The sequence below is a fragment of the Acaromyces ingoldii genome, assembly GCF_003144295.1.
Source record: "Acaromyces ingoldii strain MCA 4198 unplaced genomic scaffold FA10scaffold_8, whole genome shotgun sequence".
Taxonomy (NCBI): Eukaryota; Fungi; Basidiomycota; class Exobasidiomycetes; order Exobasidiales; family Cryptobasidiaceae; genus Acaromyces; species Acaromyces ingoldii.
The window spans coordinates 243,383-260,720 of record NW_020290254.1 but is presented as its reverse complement, the minus strand read 5'-3'; the positions used below and the strand labels follow the sequence as shown (position 1 = coordinate 260,720).

At 60.7% G+C, this 17,338-nt stretch overlaps 8 protein-coding genes across 8 annotated transcripts; 4 read left to right on the top strand and 4 right to left on the bottom strand.

Annotated features, from left to right (window-relative positions):
• Positions 1–2,621: 2,621 nt before the first annotated feature.
• FA10DRAFT_218257 (endoplasmic reticulum oxidoreductin 1) lies at positions 2,622–4,313 on the top strand (the record flags this gene model as incomplete). The annotated part of the gene is made up of 3 exons (XM_025518520.1): positions 2,622–2,921; positions 3,003–3,434; positions 3,498–4,313. Coding segments are annotated over 3 exons (1,548 nt in total), but the record flags the coding sequence as incomplete, so codon positions are not given.
• Positions 4,314–4,891: 578 nt separating this feature from the next.
• Positions 4,892–6,226, bottom strand: FA10DRAFT_245647 (hypothetical protein; the record flags this gene model as incomplete). Its single annotated transcript, XM_025519384.1, has 6 exons — positions 6,152–6,226; positions 5,933–6,079; positions 5,511–5,837; positions 5,213–5,445; positions 5,036–5,116; positions 4,892–4,972 (listed from the first exon to the last, which is right to left on the bottom strand). Coding segments are annotated over exons 1-6 (894 nt in total), but the record flags the coding sequence as incomplete, so codon positions are not given.
• A 150-nt stretch (positions 6,227–6,376) lies between these two features.
• FA10DRAFT_304451 (CAF1-domain-containing protein) lies at positions 6,377–8,002 on the top strand. The gene is made up of 2 exons (XM_025525362.1): positions 6,377–6,612; positions 6,679–8,002. The coding sequence occupies exons 1-2, from the start codon at positions 6,517–6,519 to the stop codon at positions 7,513–7,515; spliced, it is 933 nt and encodes a 310-aa protein (XP_025374231.1). The 5' UTR covers positions 6,377–6,516; the 3' UTR covers positions 7,516–8,002.
• Positions 7,714–8,569, bottom strand: FA10DRAFT_192123 (hypothetical protein). Its single transcript, XM_025518380.1, has 2 exons — positions 8,177–8,569; positions 7,714–8,105 (listed from the first exon to the last, which is right to left on the bottom strand). The coding sequence occupies exons 1-2, from the start codon at positions 8,467–8,469 to the stop codon at positions 7,913–7,915; spliced, it is 486 nt and encodes a 161-aa protein (XP_025374230.1). The 5' UTR covers positions 8,470–8,569; the 3' UTR covers positions 7,714–7,912.
• Positions 8,570–8,669: 100 nt separating this feature from the next.
• FA10DRAFT_234697 (ABC1-domain-containing protein) lies at positions 8,670–11,228 on the bottom strand (the record flags this gene model as incomplete). Its single annotated transcript, XM_025518995.1, has 3 exons — positions 8,670–9,346; positions 9,459–10,164; positions 10,236–11,228. 3 exons carry the CDS (start codon positions 11,226–11,228, stop codon positions 8,670–8,672), a joined length of 2,376 nt encoding a protein of 791 aa, XP_025374229.1.
• A 716-nt stretch (positions 11,229–11,944) lies between these two features.
• Positions 11,945–13,469, top strand: FA10DRAFT_269631 (hypothetical protein). Its single transcript, XM_025522826.1, has 2 exons — positions 11,945–12,306; positions 12,372–13,469. Exons 1-2 carry the CDS (start codon positions 11,969–11,971, stop codon positions 13,429–13,431), a joined length of 1,398 nt encoding a protein of 465 aa, XP_025374228.1. The 5' UTR covers positions 11,945–11,968; the 3' UTR covers positions 13,432–13,469.
• Positions 13,470–13,572: 103 nt separating this feature from the next.
• On the bottom strand, positions 13,573–16,362 carry FA10DRAFT_273328 (Pkinase-domain-containing protein; the record flags this gene model as incomplete). The annotated part of the gene is made up of 3 exons (XM_025523163.1): positions 13,573–14,597; positions 15,258–16,156; positions 16,244–16,362. The coding sequence occupies 3 exons, from the start codon at positions 16,360–16,362 to the stop codon at positions 13,573–13,575; spliced, it is 2,043 nt and encodes a 680-aa protein (XP_025374227.1).
• Positions 16,363–16,513: 151 nt separating this feature from the next.
• FA10DRAFT_192227 (hypothetical protein) lies at positions 16,514–17,269 on the top strand. The gene has a single exon (XM_025518381.1). It carries the CDS (start codon positions 16,665–16,667, stop codon positions 17,214–17,216), a length of 552 nt encoding a protein of 183 aa, XP_025374226.1. The 5' UTR covers positions 16,514–16,664; the 3' UTR covers positions 17,217–17,269.
• Positions 17,270–17,338: the final 69 nt, after the last annotated feature.

The following is a 17,338-nucleotide window of genomic DNA, read 5'->3' as shown; positions in this document are numbered from 1 at the left end:
GCCTCCCCTCCACGCCGCCAACACCAACTCTTCGTCTTCACCTTCGACATCTACCTCGTCTCATTCGCATTCCTCTTCGCCCGATGCTGCTACTTCCTCTGGAATGCAGCTCTCTTGGCAGTAGATCCTTTTTCTTTCTTTCCAACGGACACTTTCTTTCTCATCTAACGAGCCACGGTCATGTCTCTCCGCGAGTTCTCCTCTCGGTTCCCTCGCTCTCTCTACGGGCCTGTATTCTATTACATCGTCGTACCTCGTTCTCTGGTCTGTTTTACTTCGTCATTCCTTTCCCTACCCTCTTCATCTTCCACACATACACACACACATTCATTCTCCTCTTTTCACAATTGGAATACCAACCGAGTCAAGACCGTACACGCAAGCGAGGCTCATGACTTGAAAGCCAGAATAAGTTAAACGCCCGAACGGGCACCAAGCACGTCACTTGTGCACCCCTTTTTTTCTTTTTTCTTTCGTTCGCCAGATAAACCTTGTTGCGATGTTGCTTCGGAGCTGGGAAGGAGGAGGTTGAATTTGCTTTGTGGCTGCTCAGAACAACAGCCGTCACCACCGCGTACGTGGGAAATAGGACACGAATACAAATCTTGGCGGTTCTGAGCAAATTCTCCAGTACGTGGTTTTGCCGATTCTTTTTTGGGTTGGGTCGGTCGACCGACGCGCTAGAGTAAATAAATTTCCCAGAGGCTGTACGCGGGAGCTCGGTCAGGCACAAACATATCGCGCATGCATTCTTACAGCGGCGCTCATCTGGTGGTGGGATTTATTTTTGTAGTGCAACGCGCATTGGCGTGGGATTGCCGCTTGGACTCGACTTGGGCTTTGTAAGCAAGCAAGCAAGTAGGGAAGATCGAAATCACTAGGCTGCATCAATATTATTGGCGTTTCTTCCGACGCTGTATGCTGCAATGCCGCCAAGCTGGAGATCAGTAGTAGCAAAGACAGCGTTGAAAGATTGGACCTGCCTTGCCAATTTCTTCCCGTGCTTGCTGTAGCTGCTGTAGCTGCTGTAGCTACTGTAGCTCCGACGTGGGGCTATGTACAGAGAACTTGATAAGGTGTCATTGTCGCTACCGCTTCGTCCCACCTCGTTAGTCTACTAGCCCGACTTCTCGGGCTTCTAGCATAATCAAATTCGCTGACATGTGCGTGTAAGTGACACTCCGATCGATGGGGACAATCATGCCCGCTGTGGATGCTCTATCTCGCTATCTCTGACGGGCATTTGAGGCATTTTTTGGTCAATTTATGTACCTCCCCCACCCGGCTCAGAAAGTGGGGAAGACGGGACAGGGACGGTGAGTGGTGGATTCTCAATTTGGTGAACGTGGCCCTTGGGTCAACCTCATCGTCTCCTCCAGGTAGAGAAGATTCGGATGTTGATTGGAATGGTGTGGAGAGGTGGGTCGCAGCTCGTTCTTAACGGCAGTCTTGCAGAGCCTGGCGCCTCTTTGGTGAAGTGACGAGGCGGTGTCCTCGGGTCAATTTGTGATGCCGAGATCGGCACGGTCTGTTGATGCACATGCCTTCGAAAGACGTCTTCTTTACATTGAGTCTTCAGCTATTCGCTGGAGGACAAGACATAGATGTGAAGGAATGGCGCGGTATGCTCTCGTCTGCATTTTGTGCAAGTGCTTGCTCATGCCTCTCAAGAGACAATGGGATCGCCTTATAGACAAATGACTGTGACAGATTTTGTTCTTGGGCCTTCAGGATCAGCAGAGAGGAGACTCCCAGCTTCGTTCTTGGAAATGGAGACGAGCACGCAGACCAGCTGCGGAATCCGAAGGCATTCATTCCAAAGCTCGGAAACGAAATGTTCCGTAAAACCAGCTGGGCCAAACGAGTGTAGCGGAGTCAGTGGGCTGGGACTGTTCCGAAGATCGGCTTCAGCCCCAAGGTCTGACCCGTCTTCGGTCCTCACTACTCTCTTTCACAGCGAAAGAATGGGCCTTGGGGCTAAATGTGAGCGACATTCGTGAGCGACATTCGTCACCATTCCGAAGTCAGGCAAAAGTGTCGAGGGCGACATATTCACGAATAAGAGCCTTGTGCTCGTCCAGGGTGCTTCTATCAGGCTAGGCGCACGAGCAATCTTAATGAACGGTGTCTCCTGCTTGCACCGCGTGGGTTGAGAGCCTGCCTCCCTTCGGCCGTAGGACCTGCCTGGTCTTGAAATTCCAACGCGTCCTGCGTCAGACAACGCCCTAAATTTTTCTCGCCGCCCGGGCTCACTAGCCGCTCGTCGACGCATTCCACGTCACCAGCTACGAAGCGCGCCACTCACTGCAACGACGACAGGTGAAAAGGAGTGGTTGCGCACACTCTTCATTCTCAAAGGCGCCCGGGCGCGATTGCTATTGATGCGGCCGCGACAGATGAGCTCGCCAAGAGGTGCAACTGGTGTCGATGGTGCTGCGCATCGACGTCGGGGCTCTCCACTCTCGTCGCTCTTTCTTGTCGTTGCTCTCCTCTTCCTCATCGCCCCGCTCTCGTGCCTGTCAAGCTCTTTGGCGTCGGCAGAACAGCGGAAAAGCAATGCAGCGGCTGCTGCACAGCTCTTCAACAGCCCGCTCCTGACTGGAGCCGGCGGCGCCTCTCCTTCGTCGTCTTCCTCCTCGTCGTCACTCCTCTCCGAGATGCTGAGCAGATCGCGCACAAGGGGAGGATCACCGCCGCCACGGGACATCTGCCGGCCCACTGGCCAGATTAGCGATGCGCACTGCGACTACGAGACTGTCGAGTCCGTCCTCAACTCTCCTAACTTCTTCGACACGCTGGACCAGTTGAGAAAGGCACCCTACTTTCGGTACTACAAGGTGGACCTGTATCGCGACTGCCCCTTTTGGGTCGAGAACGGGCTGTGTATGAGCAAGGACTGCACAGTGCAAAAGACGGACGAGGTGAGATGGCCTTCTTCTTCTTGATGCATGTCACAGTAGAAGAAGCTGTAGCTGAAGCTGAATGCGCCCTTGCTCCTGCAGACCGAGATTCCACAAGAGTACAGGAGCGCCCACCTGTCGCTGCTCAGCACTACGCCCGACGAGGAGGTACATGGCGGCGGAGGCTCGATGTCGTCCTCGTTGCATGCAGCAGACCCATCGCATCTCATGACGGACGCCGATGCATCGACTTGTACATGCGCCGAAACGGACTTTTGCCACTGGGAAGACGAGGAGTGGTCACCCGAGAGCCAGTGGGTGAACCTGCTCGAGAATCCCGAGAGATTCACGGGCTATGCTGGGCCATCTGCCAACCGAGTGTGGCGGGCCATCTACGAGGAGAATTGCTTTGGCGTCGGCACCCTCTCGTCGTCGTCGTCTTCATCGTCATCGGCATCCTCATCGTCGGCCTCTTCCTCGTCGTGGCTGGAACCGCCACGGGAAAAGGGGATGGGGCCTGGTGCGAGCGGATACGTGACGAGCAAGGATATCTTTGGCAAGGACAAGGCAGCCTCGAGCGAGGCGACGCTGAACCAGCTCCTGGGCAGCCTCGCCTCGCCCTTGGTCGATGCATCGTCGGAGCAATGCCTCGAGAAGCGTGTCTTCTACCGCCTCATCTCGGGCCTTCACGCCTCCATCTCCATCCACATCTGCCACGATCACCTGGACCAGCGCACGGGCAAGTGGGCGCCCAATCTCGAGTGCTTCATCTCGCGCATCGCCCACCACGCCGAGCGGCTGGAGAACGTGTACTTTGACTACCTCGTCCTAGTTCGCGCCCTCGCCAAGCTTACAGAGAGGCTCTCTCCCGCGGAGGAGAGCCAGGGCCAGGGCCAGGGCCACACCACAAAGGCGACCGCGGCGACGCCCGCGGAGATGGAGCGCGCCCTGCCGCTCCAGCTCGCCCGCGGCTTGCCCGACTCATCGATGGATGAGTCGACGCCGCTACTCGCCTCGCTGCTCGCCCAGGCGTCGCAGTCGCCGCCGACGTTTGACGAGCAGGCCATGTTTCACTCTGACGAGGCCGATGACGAGGATCTGCGCTACGAGTTCCGGCGCCGGTTCCGAAACGTGTCGCAGATCATGGACTGCGTCGGCTGCGACAAGTGCCGCCTGTGGGGCAAGCTCCAGGTGAATGGCCTGGGCACGGCCCTCAAGATTCTGTTTGGTGGCCGCCATGCCGGGCTGGCCGAGGGGGCGCGTGGCACGTCCAACGACGGCATGCTGCTCCAGCGCAGCGAGCTCGTCGCCCTCATCAACACCGTGCATAGATTTGGAGAGAGCCTGCGGGCGGTAGAGACGTTTCGGGAAATGTACCACGACGAGGTCAGTCGGCGGGAAAGAGAAGAGGAAGAGGAGGAGAAGGGCAAGGAGCAAGACCAAGAGCAATCACAGGAGCAGGAGAAGGTGAAAGGGGACAAGAGAAAGGAAGGAGACGAGGACCCAGAAAGGCGGAAGCAAAGCAAGCCCGTTCCTCCGCGCAAGACCAACGCGACCAAGGGGGTCAGCGAGAGTGGCAGCGACGGCCAAAAAGCACAGGAGGAGAAGACGTTCTGGTCACAGTGGATCAGCATCTGCGAGGCAAAGTGGGACCAGTGCGTTCGCTTCCTCATTGATCTCATCTCGCCCGCCACGTCTCCTCGACGGCGCCAAAGTGGCAAGCAAGAGCTGTGACATGTGTGTGTGTGTGTGTGTGCGTGCGTGCGCATTCTGTAATTGTATTTGATGGCATTGCTCCGGCTCTTTGAATGACGGACTGACAAAGAAAGAGCGCTACTTCTTCTGATCGGCCCCACCTTCGCCCTTGAGACTCATCTCGATGGCTCTTGCAATGGCTTCTTCCTCGTCCATGTCCTCATCCTCGTCTGCACCCGCCGCCGCCCCTGCACCCGCGGTGCCTGCTCCACTCGCCATCTCGACGTCCTCGTCTTGACCGGAGCCCTTTTGCTGCTGCGAGAGCGCCAGAGCCTGCTGCAACATGGCGTCCTCGGACTCGTCGACGGCCGCGGCACCTGTTCCGGCCAAGGGATCAGCACCAGGCAGCACCAAAGACCCTCTGGAGGGCAGAAACCCACCTGGTGCCGGCTCCACTTGGGCCGGTCCGCTGCTCGTCGTCGTCGCTGCCGGAGCACCCGCCGCCACCGCAGGCGCAGCGTCTGATGAGGCTGCTGCTGCTGCTGCTGCTGCTGCTCCAGCCGAGCCTTGGGTTTCGCCCTCGGCCACCGTGTCGAGCGAGGGCTGCGCAGAGGCACCCTCGCTCGCTCGCTGCCGTGCCTGCTCCTCTTCGAGCGACATACGAAGCGCCATGGCCAGCTCTGGGTCCATGCTTGGGTCGACGCCGAACTCAAAGCTGTTTCCACCACCGCCCTCGCCGCCACCGCTTCCTGACGGCCCAGCTCCGTCACCGGCCTCGCCCATGAGGATCGGCGAGTCGAGGATGATGTCCGACAGCAACCTGGGTCCAGCAGGGATGGTCAGGAGATGTCTGGATTCGCCTCGTCGTCAGTACACTCTAAGCTAGGCGCGCTGTAAGCGAGAAAGAGCACCCACGAATTTTCTCCGCTGTTGACCGTTTCGACAAAGGACCTCAGCTTCGAGTCATTTTCCTCATCCTCGCCAAAACTGACGACGTCAACGGCGACATTGTTCTTCTTGAGCCGCTTTGCCAGCCGGACCAGGCCCTCCTCGTTGTCCGAGATGGGGGAGCCGTTGAAGACAATGATGCGCTGCCGCTGGTTCTTGTCCTGGCGGTGCTTGAGCGCCAGCTGGGCGACATTGATGCCGCTGACCAGATCGGCGGCGCCAGAGATCTGCGTGGCGTGCATGGCTGCAACGACCTTGCCAAGGTCCTTTGTGAGCGTAGAGAGAACCTGAGGCCTGTTGCAAGGGGCGAGAAGAGAGAGAGGGAGAGAGGGTGAGCGCGAGAGTCAGGCGAGAAAGAGCTGTTCAAGGACAAGCGCGAGCGTACTCACCCTTTCCCAGCCATCGTCATGACGCCAACTGCGCTGTCCGGGTGCGACTGACTCTTTGCCTCAAAGACGATGTTGACAGCGTCCGACTGCGCCTCCCAGCGAGAAGGTGTGTAGTCGCCGTTCCTCATCCACTCGGAGTTGTCGAGGCTGTCGCACGTCGGTCAGCACGCGCGACTCGGAGCAGAGAGCTACAAACGCCAGAGTACGGGCACCACTCACACAAGCATCGTCGCCTCGAGCACCATGGTGGGCCGTCGAGCGTTGGTTGGTGTTAGGTTGGTGTGTGTTTGTGAGCGTGCTTGTGAGCGAATAGTAGCGCTGCTTGATGGCGCGTCGAGAACAAGAGTCGGTCTCGATCACGACGTGCAGCTCCACGCTTCTTCGGCCGAGAGCCACATTCGTTTGTCGCCTTCCCCGACGACTGGCCTGCTCCATCTGCACGCATCGCTCACTTTGATTGACTTCGCTCGCTCTCTGCCGTCCTTTCATTCTCTTGCGCGCGCGCTTCGCCTCCTCCTCCTCCCTGCTCATCCGCTCCTCCTCCCCACCCCATCCCTCTCACCCACCCGTCCTGACAGAGCATCATGGCGGGTAGGATACGGGAAGTCTGGGCGGAGAATCTCGAAGTCGAGATGGGCTACCTCCGCGAAGCCATTGAAAAGTATCCCTATGTGGCCATGGTGCGTTGGGACTCTCACACTTGCTAGGATGCCAGCTGACCCAGGAGGATAATGATGGGACGCTAGGATACCGAATTCCCAGGGATCGTCGCTAGGCCCATCGGTTCGTTCAAGGGCTCGTCCGACTACCACTACCAAACGCTGCGGTGTAACGTGGACCTGCTCAAGCTCATCCAGCTCGGCATCACCGTCTGTGATGAACAGGGCAACTTACCGCCAGACATTTGCACCTGGCAGTTCAACTTTCGCTTCAGCCTCAACAACGACATGTGTGCACCAGAGTCCCTCGATCTCCTCAACAAGGCCGGCCTGGACTTTGATCAGCACGACAAGATGGGCATCGACGTCGAGCACTTTGGCGAGCTCCTCATCACCTCGGGCCTTGCCATATTTGACGACATCAAATGGGTTTCGTTTCACAGCGGCTACGACTTTGGCTACCTGCTCAAGGTCGTCACCGCACAGCCACTGCCGGCGCAGGAGGCCGACTTCTTTGAGAAGCTGCGTGTCTGGTTCCCCTGCATCTACGACATCAAGTTCCTCATGCGGTCCTGCAAGACGCTCAAAGGCGGTCTCCAGGACGTGGCCGATGACCTCCAGGTCGCTCGGATTGGCCAGCAGCACCAGGCAGGGAGCGACTCGCTGCTGACGGCCTTTACCTTTTTCAAGATGCGGAAAAAGTACTTTGACGGCCAGATTGACGATTCAAAGTACCTCGGCTGTCTCTATGGCTTTTCAGCTGCTGCGAACCGGCCGGTGGGCGTCGCCACCGCCGGCGCTGCTGCCACTGGCCCCGATTCGAGCAATACCAATACTGCTACCGCGACACCGACAAAGGTGCCTGCGGGCAACCCATTCACAAAGACACTCATCGGCGCAGCAGGCGGTGGTGGCGGCTCCTAATGGTGCACGCCTTCGCACGCTCTCGCAGATTCACTCATTTCAGACGTCACGCACGTCAAGCGCACGTCAAGCGCACGTCTGGAACCACTTCGGACTCACACGGAATGGGCGTGAGCACCGCTATTAGGAAAGGGGCCCTGGATGGGACTTGGGAAGCTACTCTAGAGGTGATTACAGCCACGGCACGATGCTACATTACACAATGACTTCTTGTTTCTCCCTGTGCCTCGTTTCCCCTTCCCTCCCCTCTTCTTTGATGTAAACAAGTTGCAGTCCTCTGTTTCCATTTTCCCATTTCCCATGTACTATTACAAGCCGGCTCCTTTACATCCCCCATCCATCCATCCATCCATCCATTCATCCATCCATCTGACATGTGCAGCGTCTGGTCCGTCCGTCAGAGCGTAATGCCCCCGTCATCTTCGTCCATCGGCTGTTGCTCTTGCTCTTGCGCTGCCGTCTCATCAGCCGGACCGGCGGCTTCGGGCTCCAGCAGTGCCGCCCGCGCCTCACCCAGCGACGTGCTCGCCTCGCCCCCCTTGGCCTCGTAGATGCCAATGAGTCTCTCCAGCCTCGCCTTCTTTCTTGCTCTGTCACACACACCCTCTCCATCAGCTCCACACACTCACTCCCTCTCTCTTCCTCTCATGCTCATGCTCACATGATGTCGCGGTTCTCGCGCAGCGCCAGCGCCAGCTCCGCGCGGTCCTCCTCATCCAGCTCAAGCACCTCGTCCTGCTCGCCGCCATCGCCACCATCGCTGCCGTCGCCACCGCCGTCGGCCCTGCCCGCGAGGAGCGCTGCGATCGAGGCGTTGGAGCGCGTCAGGGACTGGATCTGCGTCGTGGCGTGCTGCACCAATGCGAGCACTTCGGTTATCTCGAGCGACTCGAGCGCCACTGCGTCATCGTTGTCCACCGCCGCAGCGGCCTTCTGGCCGGGTGCGGCTAGCATCGTGTTGGTGGCGGTGGGGGCAGAACGATGGGCATTCTTCTTCTCGACTCTATTCTAATTTTCTTTTCTGAGATTGTTCCTTGTGGAGGAAGGCAGGCAGTAAAGGAGCGATGGCACAAATCTAAATTGCTGCTGCTGCTGCTGTTGGAGATGCTGCTACTACGTACACGGCCGCCTTTTTGTGCGCTCACGGTCTGCTGTTATTGAGGGCTGCTACTGCCGCTGCTGGCGCTCTTGGCCTTCTTGAGGCTGCGCTCGAGCATCAAAAACGCCTTCATGCCCGGGTCCAGGCCGCCAATGACGCTGTCGACCTCTCGCTGGGCCCGCTCCTCGGCCTCTTCCTTTGTCAGCGTCGCGCCCTTCTCGTTACCCGCCTCTGCTGCTGGCGCCGGCCGGGGCCCGAGCAGGTCGACATTCCACTCGTCGCCCGGCAGGACACTTTGAAGCTTGCCGCGCGCAGCCGTCAGGTCCTCGTGGTACTCCTGCAGCGCCTCGGCGTAGAGGTCGTACACGCACCGTGCACACCCGCTCATGCAGCAGTCCTCAGGCCCCGGTGGATCTGGCCTCCTCGGCACCTCTACACCCTTGATGAAGATCTTTTTGTCCTTGGGCAGTTGCGGCTGCTGCTGCGACTGCTGATCCCCCGGCGGCGCAGTGCGCGTGTCGGCCTGCTCGGCGGGCGACTGCCTCGTGGCGAGTGGGACCTGCGGGTCAGTGGACGCGGAGCGCGAGGGCGTCGAGGCCATGGATGGCGAGGCCGGCTCCGAGGCGAGCGAGAGCGTCTGTGCGCCGTGGTCTCCGTGCTCCTCGAGCGCACCCTGCTCGACGATGGCCTCGACAATGTGCTTTGGCCATCGGTCAGCTAGGTTACCGAGCCCTGGGAGAGCACCTCGTCAGCAACTGAGGAGCCATACAGCCATAGAGACATAGAGAGAGAGAGAGAGAGGAATGAAGAGCAAGCAGGAAACTCACTCAGAGGAGACACTCACTCTGTCGACGCTTCACCCGTCGCACCTCATCGCCCAGTGAGGGCGCAGTCGCTTCTCTGTGCATTCTCGCAGATGTGTGTATACCCCTCGTCGACGTCGCGTTGCCTGCTGCTGTATTGTTGCTACTGCTGCTCTTCGTGCTGGCCGATGCGGCAGGCGATGTTCCATTGGACAGGACATAGCCCTTCGTGACGTCTTCCATCATCGTCCTGCACCCAATCCTCGCCTTGAGCCGGGCGCACAGCAGAAACGCGCCGCTGAGCTTGCGGTTGAGCGAGTACGTGGGCTCGGGTGGTGGTGTGAGCCGCTGGCGGAGCATGAGGGGGATCTGGGCCCGCACCCTGGCCGTGATGGTCTGGTCCTCAAACAGGTACGGGTCGGGCGCATCGCTCCGGAAAGGCTCGCCCAGCGCAATCATGCTGTCTACATGAGCCCGCTCCATCTCGGCCGACTCGTCGCCGGTCAGGTAGCCCACCTTGCGGCTCCACGCCACGCACTCGTCGTGGCGACCCCCGATGGCAGCGCGCAGCATGCAGAGCCAGTCATCGATGAAGTCCTTGGAGTACTCGCGCGTGGCGCCAAAGTCGATGAGCTCAATCTTGGCCGTGCGCTCGTTGTAGAGGAAGTTGGTCCAGTTGGGGTCCGTCTGCATCAGCCGGAACTCAAAGAGCTCGCGGAGCGACAGCTCGAGGATTTTACGGGCGATCTGCGACAAAAGAGACTGCGTCAGCTTCGAGATACATGTGCACTCTCACACCAGCAAAGGCAAGGACCCACATCGTCGCGCTTCTCCTGGCTGTACCGGCTGGCCTGGGTCAGCGGCCGTCCCTTCATCATCTCCGAGGTGAGGACGCGCTTGCTGCACAGGCCGTCGATGACGCGGGGCACGGCAAAGTGCGAGTCGGGGCGATTGAGGAGCTGACCGAACCGTCTGGCCATCTCTGCCTCGCGCTCGTAGTCGCACTCGTCGTCGAGCTCTCTGCGCATGACGCGGATGGTGTTGTCGAGAAAGAGGCCCTTGGGCAGCAGCGCAGAGGCCGAGACGAGCCATCGCAAATTCGAGAGGTCCGACCCGATTGACTCTCGCACGCCGGGAAACTGCACCTTGACGGCCACACGCAGCCCCGGGTCCGTCGGGTGGTCCTTGGCCAGCGTCGCAGCGTGGACCTGGCCGATGGAGGCCGAGGCAAAGGGCACGTCGTCAAAGTCGCCAAAGGACGCACGCCAGTCCTGGCCCAGATCCTGGCGCATGACCTGCTCCATCTGCCACACGGGCATGTAGTTTGCGCTGTTCTGCACCCGCAGCATCACCTCCTCGATCTGCTGGGGCAACATGTTGGTGTCCTGGATGCTCATGAATTGGCCCAGCTTCAGCGCCGCGCCGCGCATCGTGCTGAGCTTGTCGACGAGCCTGCGCACGTTGTCGTCGCTCATGAATCCTTGCTTTTTCTCGCCGCCGCCCAGGTACGAGCCGGCGCTGCCCCAGGCCAGGCCAGCGCCCAGGCTGCCGTAGTGGAGCAGACGGGCGATGCGGCTCGAGGGCACCTTTGCTGCGCGCAGTGGCGACGCCTTGTTCTGTGTTGTCGCATCGTATTCTTCCGCTTCTAGCGACGCATCGTTCTGCGTCGTTGCATCGTACTCTTCCACTTGTGGCGACGCCTCTGTCCGCGCCTCCTCGGCCAGCCTTTGCACCTTTTCGAGCGGCTTCTCTTTTGTTGTCTCGGTTGGCTGCGCATTTATGGCCGGCTTCTCAGTCACTTGTTCCTCCATGCTGGCTTGCTGTGCCTGCCCTGCTGCGTTCTCCTTGGCCTCCTCCTCGCCAAAGTAGCCGCGAAGCCCCTCATCGAGTCTCTTCAACAGCGCCTCGTTGTCTTTTAATGGTTCTCGTGCTTTTGCCTCCTTCTCATCGCCGGGATGGGAGCTGGAGCCGGAGCCGGGGTGGACGACCTTCATCTCTGTAAAAGTGCCGTCGGGCGCCATGGGCGGCACGCTGACCTGGTCGGCCGTGGGTGGCGGTCGGAGCACATGGCTCGGCCAAGGCCTCTCCTCGTCTCGATGACGAAGCGGTATGGCAGATGATGATGGCCCCGCATTGTACGCCTGGCTTGGCCACGGTCTCACCTGCCCCTGTGCTTGCTTCCATGATGACGAAGACGACGCCGACGCCGACGCCGACGACGAGGACGATGTCTCGGCGGCGGACAGGGCCGCTGCGCGCCGGGCAATGTCTGCCGCCGCGCTCAGGACAGCAGCGGCGTCCAGCAGCGCTCTCTGAAGCAGCCTTTGCTGGCCCGTCATCTCTCCTCTTCCCCCCCTCTTTTTCCTTGGCTTTCGTGTGCTTTTGCTTGAGCGGCAACGAAGGGCTGGAGCTGCGAGTGGAGTAGAAGGCGAGAAGACGAGACAAAAGACAAAGCTCGGGACTCGGGCCCGGACGTTGCTTTTTAATTTTTCCTTGCGCCTCAGACGTTTCATTCACTTACAGCCAGCGTCTGTTTGAGACGGCGACGGCGATGGTGGACCGAAGCCCAAAGGCAGCGGCCGGCGCAAAGGGAGGCTCAGCTAGGGTGCACACGGGCAAGACCATCCGCGCCCAGTCCCGCCCGCATCCTCGCGCGCAGCCGGCGACGGCGAGTGTCAGTGCGCACGGAAAGGACGAGCGGCTCCTCGCGTCGCTCTCAAACGACACCGAGGGCGCAGTCGGGAGCACAAGCGGTGGAGGCGCGGTCAGTGCAGGTGACAAAGACAAGGGCAAGGGCAAGGGCAAGGCGCGCGCAAAGGATGCTGCCGTCGTGGCGGGCAAGAAGTCGGTCCTGCGGCCCATCCTGGCCAGCCCCTACGCCTTCGCATGGTGAGTCTTGTATAGCGACTTGCCATGGTCTTCTACGGCTTGCTGATCAGATGGTCTATTACCAGGCCAAGCATCGCAAAGGCCGATGGCGAGGTGCTGCTGCATTCCCTCGTCGACTTTCTCAAGGCGGCCGTCGGGCCTCGCCGGCGCACAGCGCGAGCGAGCACGGCGGCTCAGTCGACGGACATGGACGTGGACCAGCCCGCACCGTCCACTTCTTCGTCGTCGGCGGCAGTGCCAGAAGTGGAGATCCTGACGGGCATCAACTCCATCACGCGGCACCTCGAGTCCGCCATCGCGCTCGCCCCGCCCGCCGCCGCCGCGTCGTCTGCACATCCACTCAAGCGAGGCATGCTCTTTGTATGCAAAGACGACGTCGAGCCAGCCGGGCTTGTCTCGCATTTCCCCATGCTCGTCTCCATCTACAACTCTTCCACTTCCACATCCACTTCTCCTTCCACTTCCACTTCAGCAGCAGCAACAGAAGGGAAAGGTGGATCGGCAGGCATCGTCCTCGTGCCGCTCCCTGCGGGCGCCGAGGCGCTCGTCGCGGCCGCTGCCACCGTTGAACAGCCAGCGCGCAGGGCAGCGAGCTCGCGCCGCACGCAGACAGAGACATGGCGGCGCCGCGCCTCGTCGCTCCTCGTCCTCGCGCCGCAGCATCCCGCAACGCCAAAAGCAGAGGAAACAATAGCAACGGCAACGGCAACAACGGCGGCGAGGGAGCTGTTCGACAAGGCGCAGCGCATGGGCCTCGCGCCGCCGCGGATGCCCTGGCTCGAGTCGGCCCTCCAAGCGCCAGTGGCAGGAGCAACAGCGGTGACACGAGCAGGAGCAGGAGCAGGAGCAGGAGCAGCGACGACGACAGGGGGGCAGGGAGAGCCGCGCCGGGTCGAACTCATCGTGCCGCGCATCAAGGTGCTCAAGTCGAGCGCGCCCATCGACCTGGCGCACATCAAGGCGCAGAAGAAGCAGCGCCGGACAAAGGAGCCCCGCGCGCGCTCTGCCGCTGCCGCTGCTGCTTCCCGCCAGCAGGTCGAGCAGGCTCTCAAGAAGAAGAAGAAGAAAAAGAAGAAGAAGAGAAAGGAGAAAGAGAAGGAGGCGGCGGGGAGTGCCGCAGAGTGAGAGTCATGTGCCATGGAAAGGAAGAATGTTATTTCTTGGACATCACAAAGAAAGAGAAGAAGAAAAGAGACAGCCAAGGCAAGGAGTGAATCGAAAGAAGGGAAAGCCAGTTGTATAGTGGAAGAAGAATGTAGCAGTAGTCTAGGACCGCTCGCTGTTGGCCCGGTTGCGGAAGCGGAGGAGGGGCGCGAGGCTGGAGAGGGTGCATGACTTTTGGAGAAATTCGTGCTGGAGCAGCTCGTCGGCCGAGGCGCGGCTCTTGACGTCGGCGCACAGGCACACGGCCAGAAAACCCTTGAGCTCCTTGGACAGCTTCTCGGGCTTCTTGAGCGTGGGGGTGCCGTTGGTGGCGATGAGGTAGAGGGCCTTGAGCGGCTCCTCGTCCAGGTACGGCGGCTCGTTTTCAATCATTTCAATGGCCATGATGCCCAGGGACCAAATGTCGACTTTGGCACCGTACTCCTTTTGCTTGACGACCTCGGGCGCCATCCAGTAAGGGGTGCCGACCATGGTGGCCCGCTTCGACTTTTGGTCGGTGAGCTTGGCGCAGAAGCCAAAGTCGGTGATCTTGACCTGGCCAGAGGCATTGAGGAGCACATTGTCCGACTTGATGTCACGGTGGATGATGCTCTGTGCATGCAGGTGCTCGAGGCCCTTGCACGTCTCAAAGCAGATGGCCGCAATCTGGTCCTCCTCGAGGGTGTTGTTGTCGATGATGTCGGTGAGTGCGCCGCCCTCCATGTACTCCATGATGACCCACAGCTCGTTGTTGCGGACGAGGTAGGAGTCGAGAAAGTTGACAATGTTGGGGTGCTGCGACTCCTTCATGACGAGAATCTCATTGACGATGAGCTCCTTTCTCGGCTGCTGGGCCAGGTCCATTGTCTTGATGGCCACGCGCTGGCCCGTGCTCAGCGTCTTGGCCACATACACGTTGCCGCTGGCGCCCTGGCCGACCTTTTTGATCTTGGAGTAGAGCACGTTGGGGTCCTCTGGGTTCACCACCGACCGGAGCTTCTCCATGATCTGCGCCTCGGACATGGTCGAGATGCGCCGATCCTGCTCCTTTTTGCTTGCGGCTGCTGCTGCTGCTGCCGGCGACGAAGACGACGATGATGAAGGCTCCTTCTTGGACGTCTGCAGCGGCTTGACGCCCGTGGCCGTGCCTGCCGACGGCGCCGGCGGGGGCGCACCACCAGCCTTTGCGTCCCTTGCCAGCGTCGACGCCGCCGCCGCAGAAGCAGCGGGCTTGTCCTTTGTCGGGCTCGACCGGCTGCTGCCGTCGTTCTTGTTGGCCGACGAGGACAGCTTCATGTCCTTGGTCTTGACGTTGAGTGCAGCGACACCCTTTTCCGCCTCGCGCTCTGCCCTCTCGCGCTCGCGTTCGGCCGCCGCCGCAGCGGCAGTCGACGACGCCGACGACGACGAGGTCTGCGCTTGGTGGTGTTGGTGGGCTGCGCCCGAGGCCGAGGCAGCGGCCGCCTTGGCTTGCGCAGCAGGTGCAGCAGGCGCCTTTCGGCTGGCGACGAGATCGGCCTGGCTGCCGCTGCCTGCCCCAGCACCAGCACCAGCAGCATGACCCGAGGGATGGGTGCGCTCGCGGGGCGTGGGCGTGGGCGCATTGCTGGGCCGGTTGCCCATGGGCGATGCGCTCCTCGACGTGCTCTGCGACGCGGCCTGGAGCCGGTCGGCCGACGTCTGCTTGTCGCCCAGGGGGGGCCTCGAGGTGGTGCTCGGGCTGCGTGCGCGGGCTGCCTGCGCCTGCTGGCTGTCCATCGAGGGCCTCAGCGACGATGAGGGAGCGCCATTCTGCGACGAAGAGCCACCACCGCCGTAGCTCGAGCTCGACGACGACTGCTTCGTCGACGACGAGGTCGACGTCTGCGACTGGCCACCGTAGCCGGTCCCTCCGAAGCGGCCGGGCGCATTGGCCTGCTGCGCCTGCGACGGGCCGCCGTACTGATTCCGCTGCTGGCTGCCTCCTCCACTGCTGCTGCCGCTGCCGCCGCCGCCCGGACGCATGTTCATGGTGGGTGTGCCCAGGCCAAAGTCGTCTCTCTCGCGCTTCTGGATGTCGGTGTAGAACTCAAGGACGTCGAGCACGGCCTGCGGGTTCTTTGCATAGTCCTCCTTTGTAATGGCACTCGTCGTCAGCAGCTTCGTCCACTGCTCGGGCAGACCGGTAAATGCGCCGCTGATGGGGTCAAAGCCGACGTGGACCTGGTGAACAAAGTTGGTGGGACTGCTGACACCCATGAGCGGCGACCGGTTGTACACGTCCTCGATCCAGCCGTAGAGCTCCTCGTCGTTTTTCAGCTGGAGGTAGAAGGTCTTGTCCTTTGTCTCGAGCTCGACGCAGTACGGCTTGAGGTCGGTGCGCGTCACGTTGGTAATGTCTTTGAGAAAGATGAGGGCGGTGGCCTGGAACGTTGTCTCGTTCTTGTGGAACGTGAGCGTCTGCTCGCGCAGTGCCAGCCATCGCTTGCTCCAGATCCAGCTCCTGATGCCGTCCTCCTTGACGCTGACGTAGCCCTTTCGCACAATGCCACCACCGCCGCCGCCGCCAGCACCACCGCCAGCGCCTCCCATGCCCGGCAGACCGATGCCGCCTCCGCCATTGGCCACGGCGCCGGGGCCAGCTGGTCTGAGGGGGCCCGTGTAGCTTCCCCCACCGGCCCCTGCGCCCGTGATGCCGGGGAGGCCGCCGCTCATGCTCGGCCCGCTGCTGTGCATAGGTAGTGCAGTCGATGACGACGACGATGATGACGAAGAGCCAGCGCCAGAGTGGTACGACGAGAGGGGCGGGAGAAACGCGTCGTTGTAGCGAGAGGAGCCACCGGAAGGTGCCGAGGGAACCGGGGGAGCACGACGCGAGGGCGTCAGGTTGCCCAGGCCCTGTCCCCCTCCTGCGCCAGACGAGAAGCCAGACATGGCGCTGTAGCAGCGGCTTTGCTTAGCAGCGGCTCTGTGTTTAGGCAGATGCGGCCGTCGGCGTAGTAGTTCGTTGGGCGTGTGGCGTATGCAGCACGCGCGCGACTTGGACGGTGGGTATCGTCGCTTCTCTTCTTGGCCTTGGCTTGCGCGAGAGCGTGTGCGGGCGTGATTTTCCCTGTCTCGCGGCCTCGCTGCTCTGCTGCCCTTTTTATCTCTTGCCTTGCGCCGTGGGAAAGAAAGGCAGAAACAACCAGTCCAGCTCTAAGCTCTAGACGGCTGATTGTCGATCGCCAGTCGCAATGATGCGCGGGCGTACGTGTGCGTGCGTGCGTGCGTGCGCCGTGGCGTGGCGTGGCGTTTGCGCGGCGCCCGTTGGCTTGGATCTGCTCGTCTGGGGACGGCCCGTGCCTCGTTGCTTGCGCCTGTTTGCCTCGCTCTTTCTTCCTCACTCTCGCGCGCGCTTGCTGCGCTGGTATATGCAGACGGGAGAGGGCGCGACGAGGGTTGCGCGTCGTGCGTGCGTGTGTGCGATAAGACGGGCGATCAGGGGAGGGTGGGAAAGGAAGGGCGACGAGGGAGCTGTCCTTCGCTGCTGCTCCACTCAAGAAGAGAAGAAAGAAAGAGGACAGGACAAAGGGAGAGTCGACGAACACACGGGGTTCGTGTGTGTCTTTAATAGGGGGAATGGGGTGAGACAGAGGGCGTGGGCGTTGCGCGAATCTCCTCTCGCCTTCGCTCGTCGCTGTCAAGAGCGCAGGCGGACTCGTCGAGGTTGTTCGGTCGCCGTCGACAGGGAAGGAAATCGATCGGTTCAACGAGGGAAAGAGGAAGGGGGAGATAGTAGTAGCTAGTAGCAGGGATCGCACCCTATCGCGCTAAAGATGACCAGCAGGGCTCTCCTCGGTACCGTTTCTATATCAATTAACGTTTTCTTTAAAACACAAGCAGCGAGGAAAGCCTTAAAATGGACTGA

Bases quoted from the DNA above. Each gene is read 5' to 3' on its own strand.
- FA10DRAFT_304451 (XM_025525362.1), top strand. From the start codon at position 6,517: ATGGCGGGTAGGATACGGGAAGTCTGGGCGGAGAATCTCGAAGTCGAG. The intron at 6,613-6,678 runs GTGCGTTGGGAC...ATGGGACGCTAG, and splicing joins AGTATCCCTATGTGGCCATG to GATACCGAATTCCCAGGGAT.
- FA10DRAFT_192123 (XM_025518380.1), bottom strand. From the start codon at position 8,469: ATGCTAGCCGCACCCGGCCAGAAGGCCGCTGCGGCGGTGGACAACGAT. The intron at 8,106-8,176 runs GTGAGCATGAGC...TGTGTGTGACAG, and splicing joins CGCGAGAACCGCGACATCAT to AGCAAGAAAGAAGGCGAGGC.
- FA10DRAFT_269631 (XM_025522826.1), top strand. From the start codon at position 11,969: ATGGTGGACCGAAGCCCAAAGGCAGCGGCCGGCGCAAAGGGAGGCTCA. The intron at 12,307-12,371 runs GTGAGTCTTGTA...GTCTATTACCAG, and splicing joins AGCCCCTACGCCTTCGCATG to GCCAAGCATCGCAAAGGCCG.
- FA10DRAFT_192227 (XM_025518381.1), top strand. From the start codon at position 16,665: ATGATGCGCGGGCGTACGTGTGCGTGCGTGCGTGCGTGCGCCGTGGCG.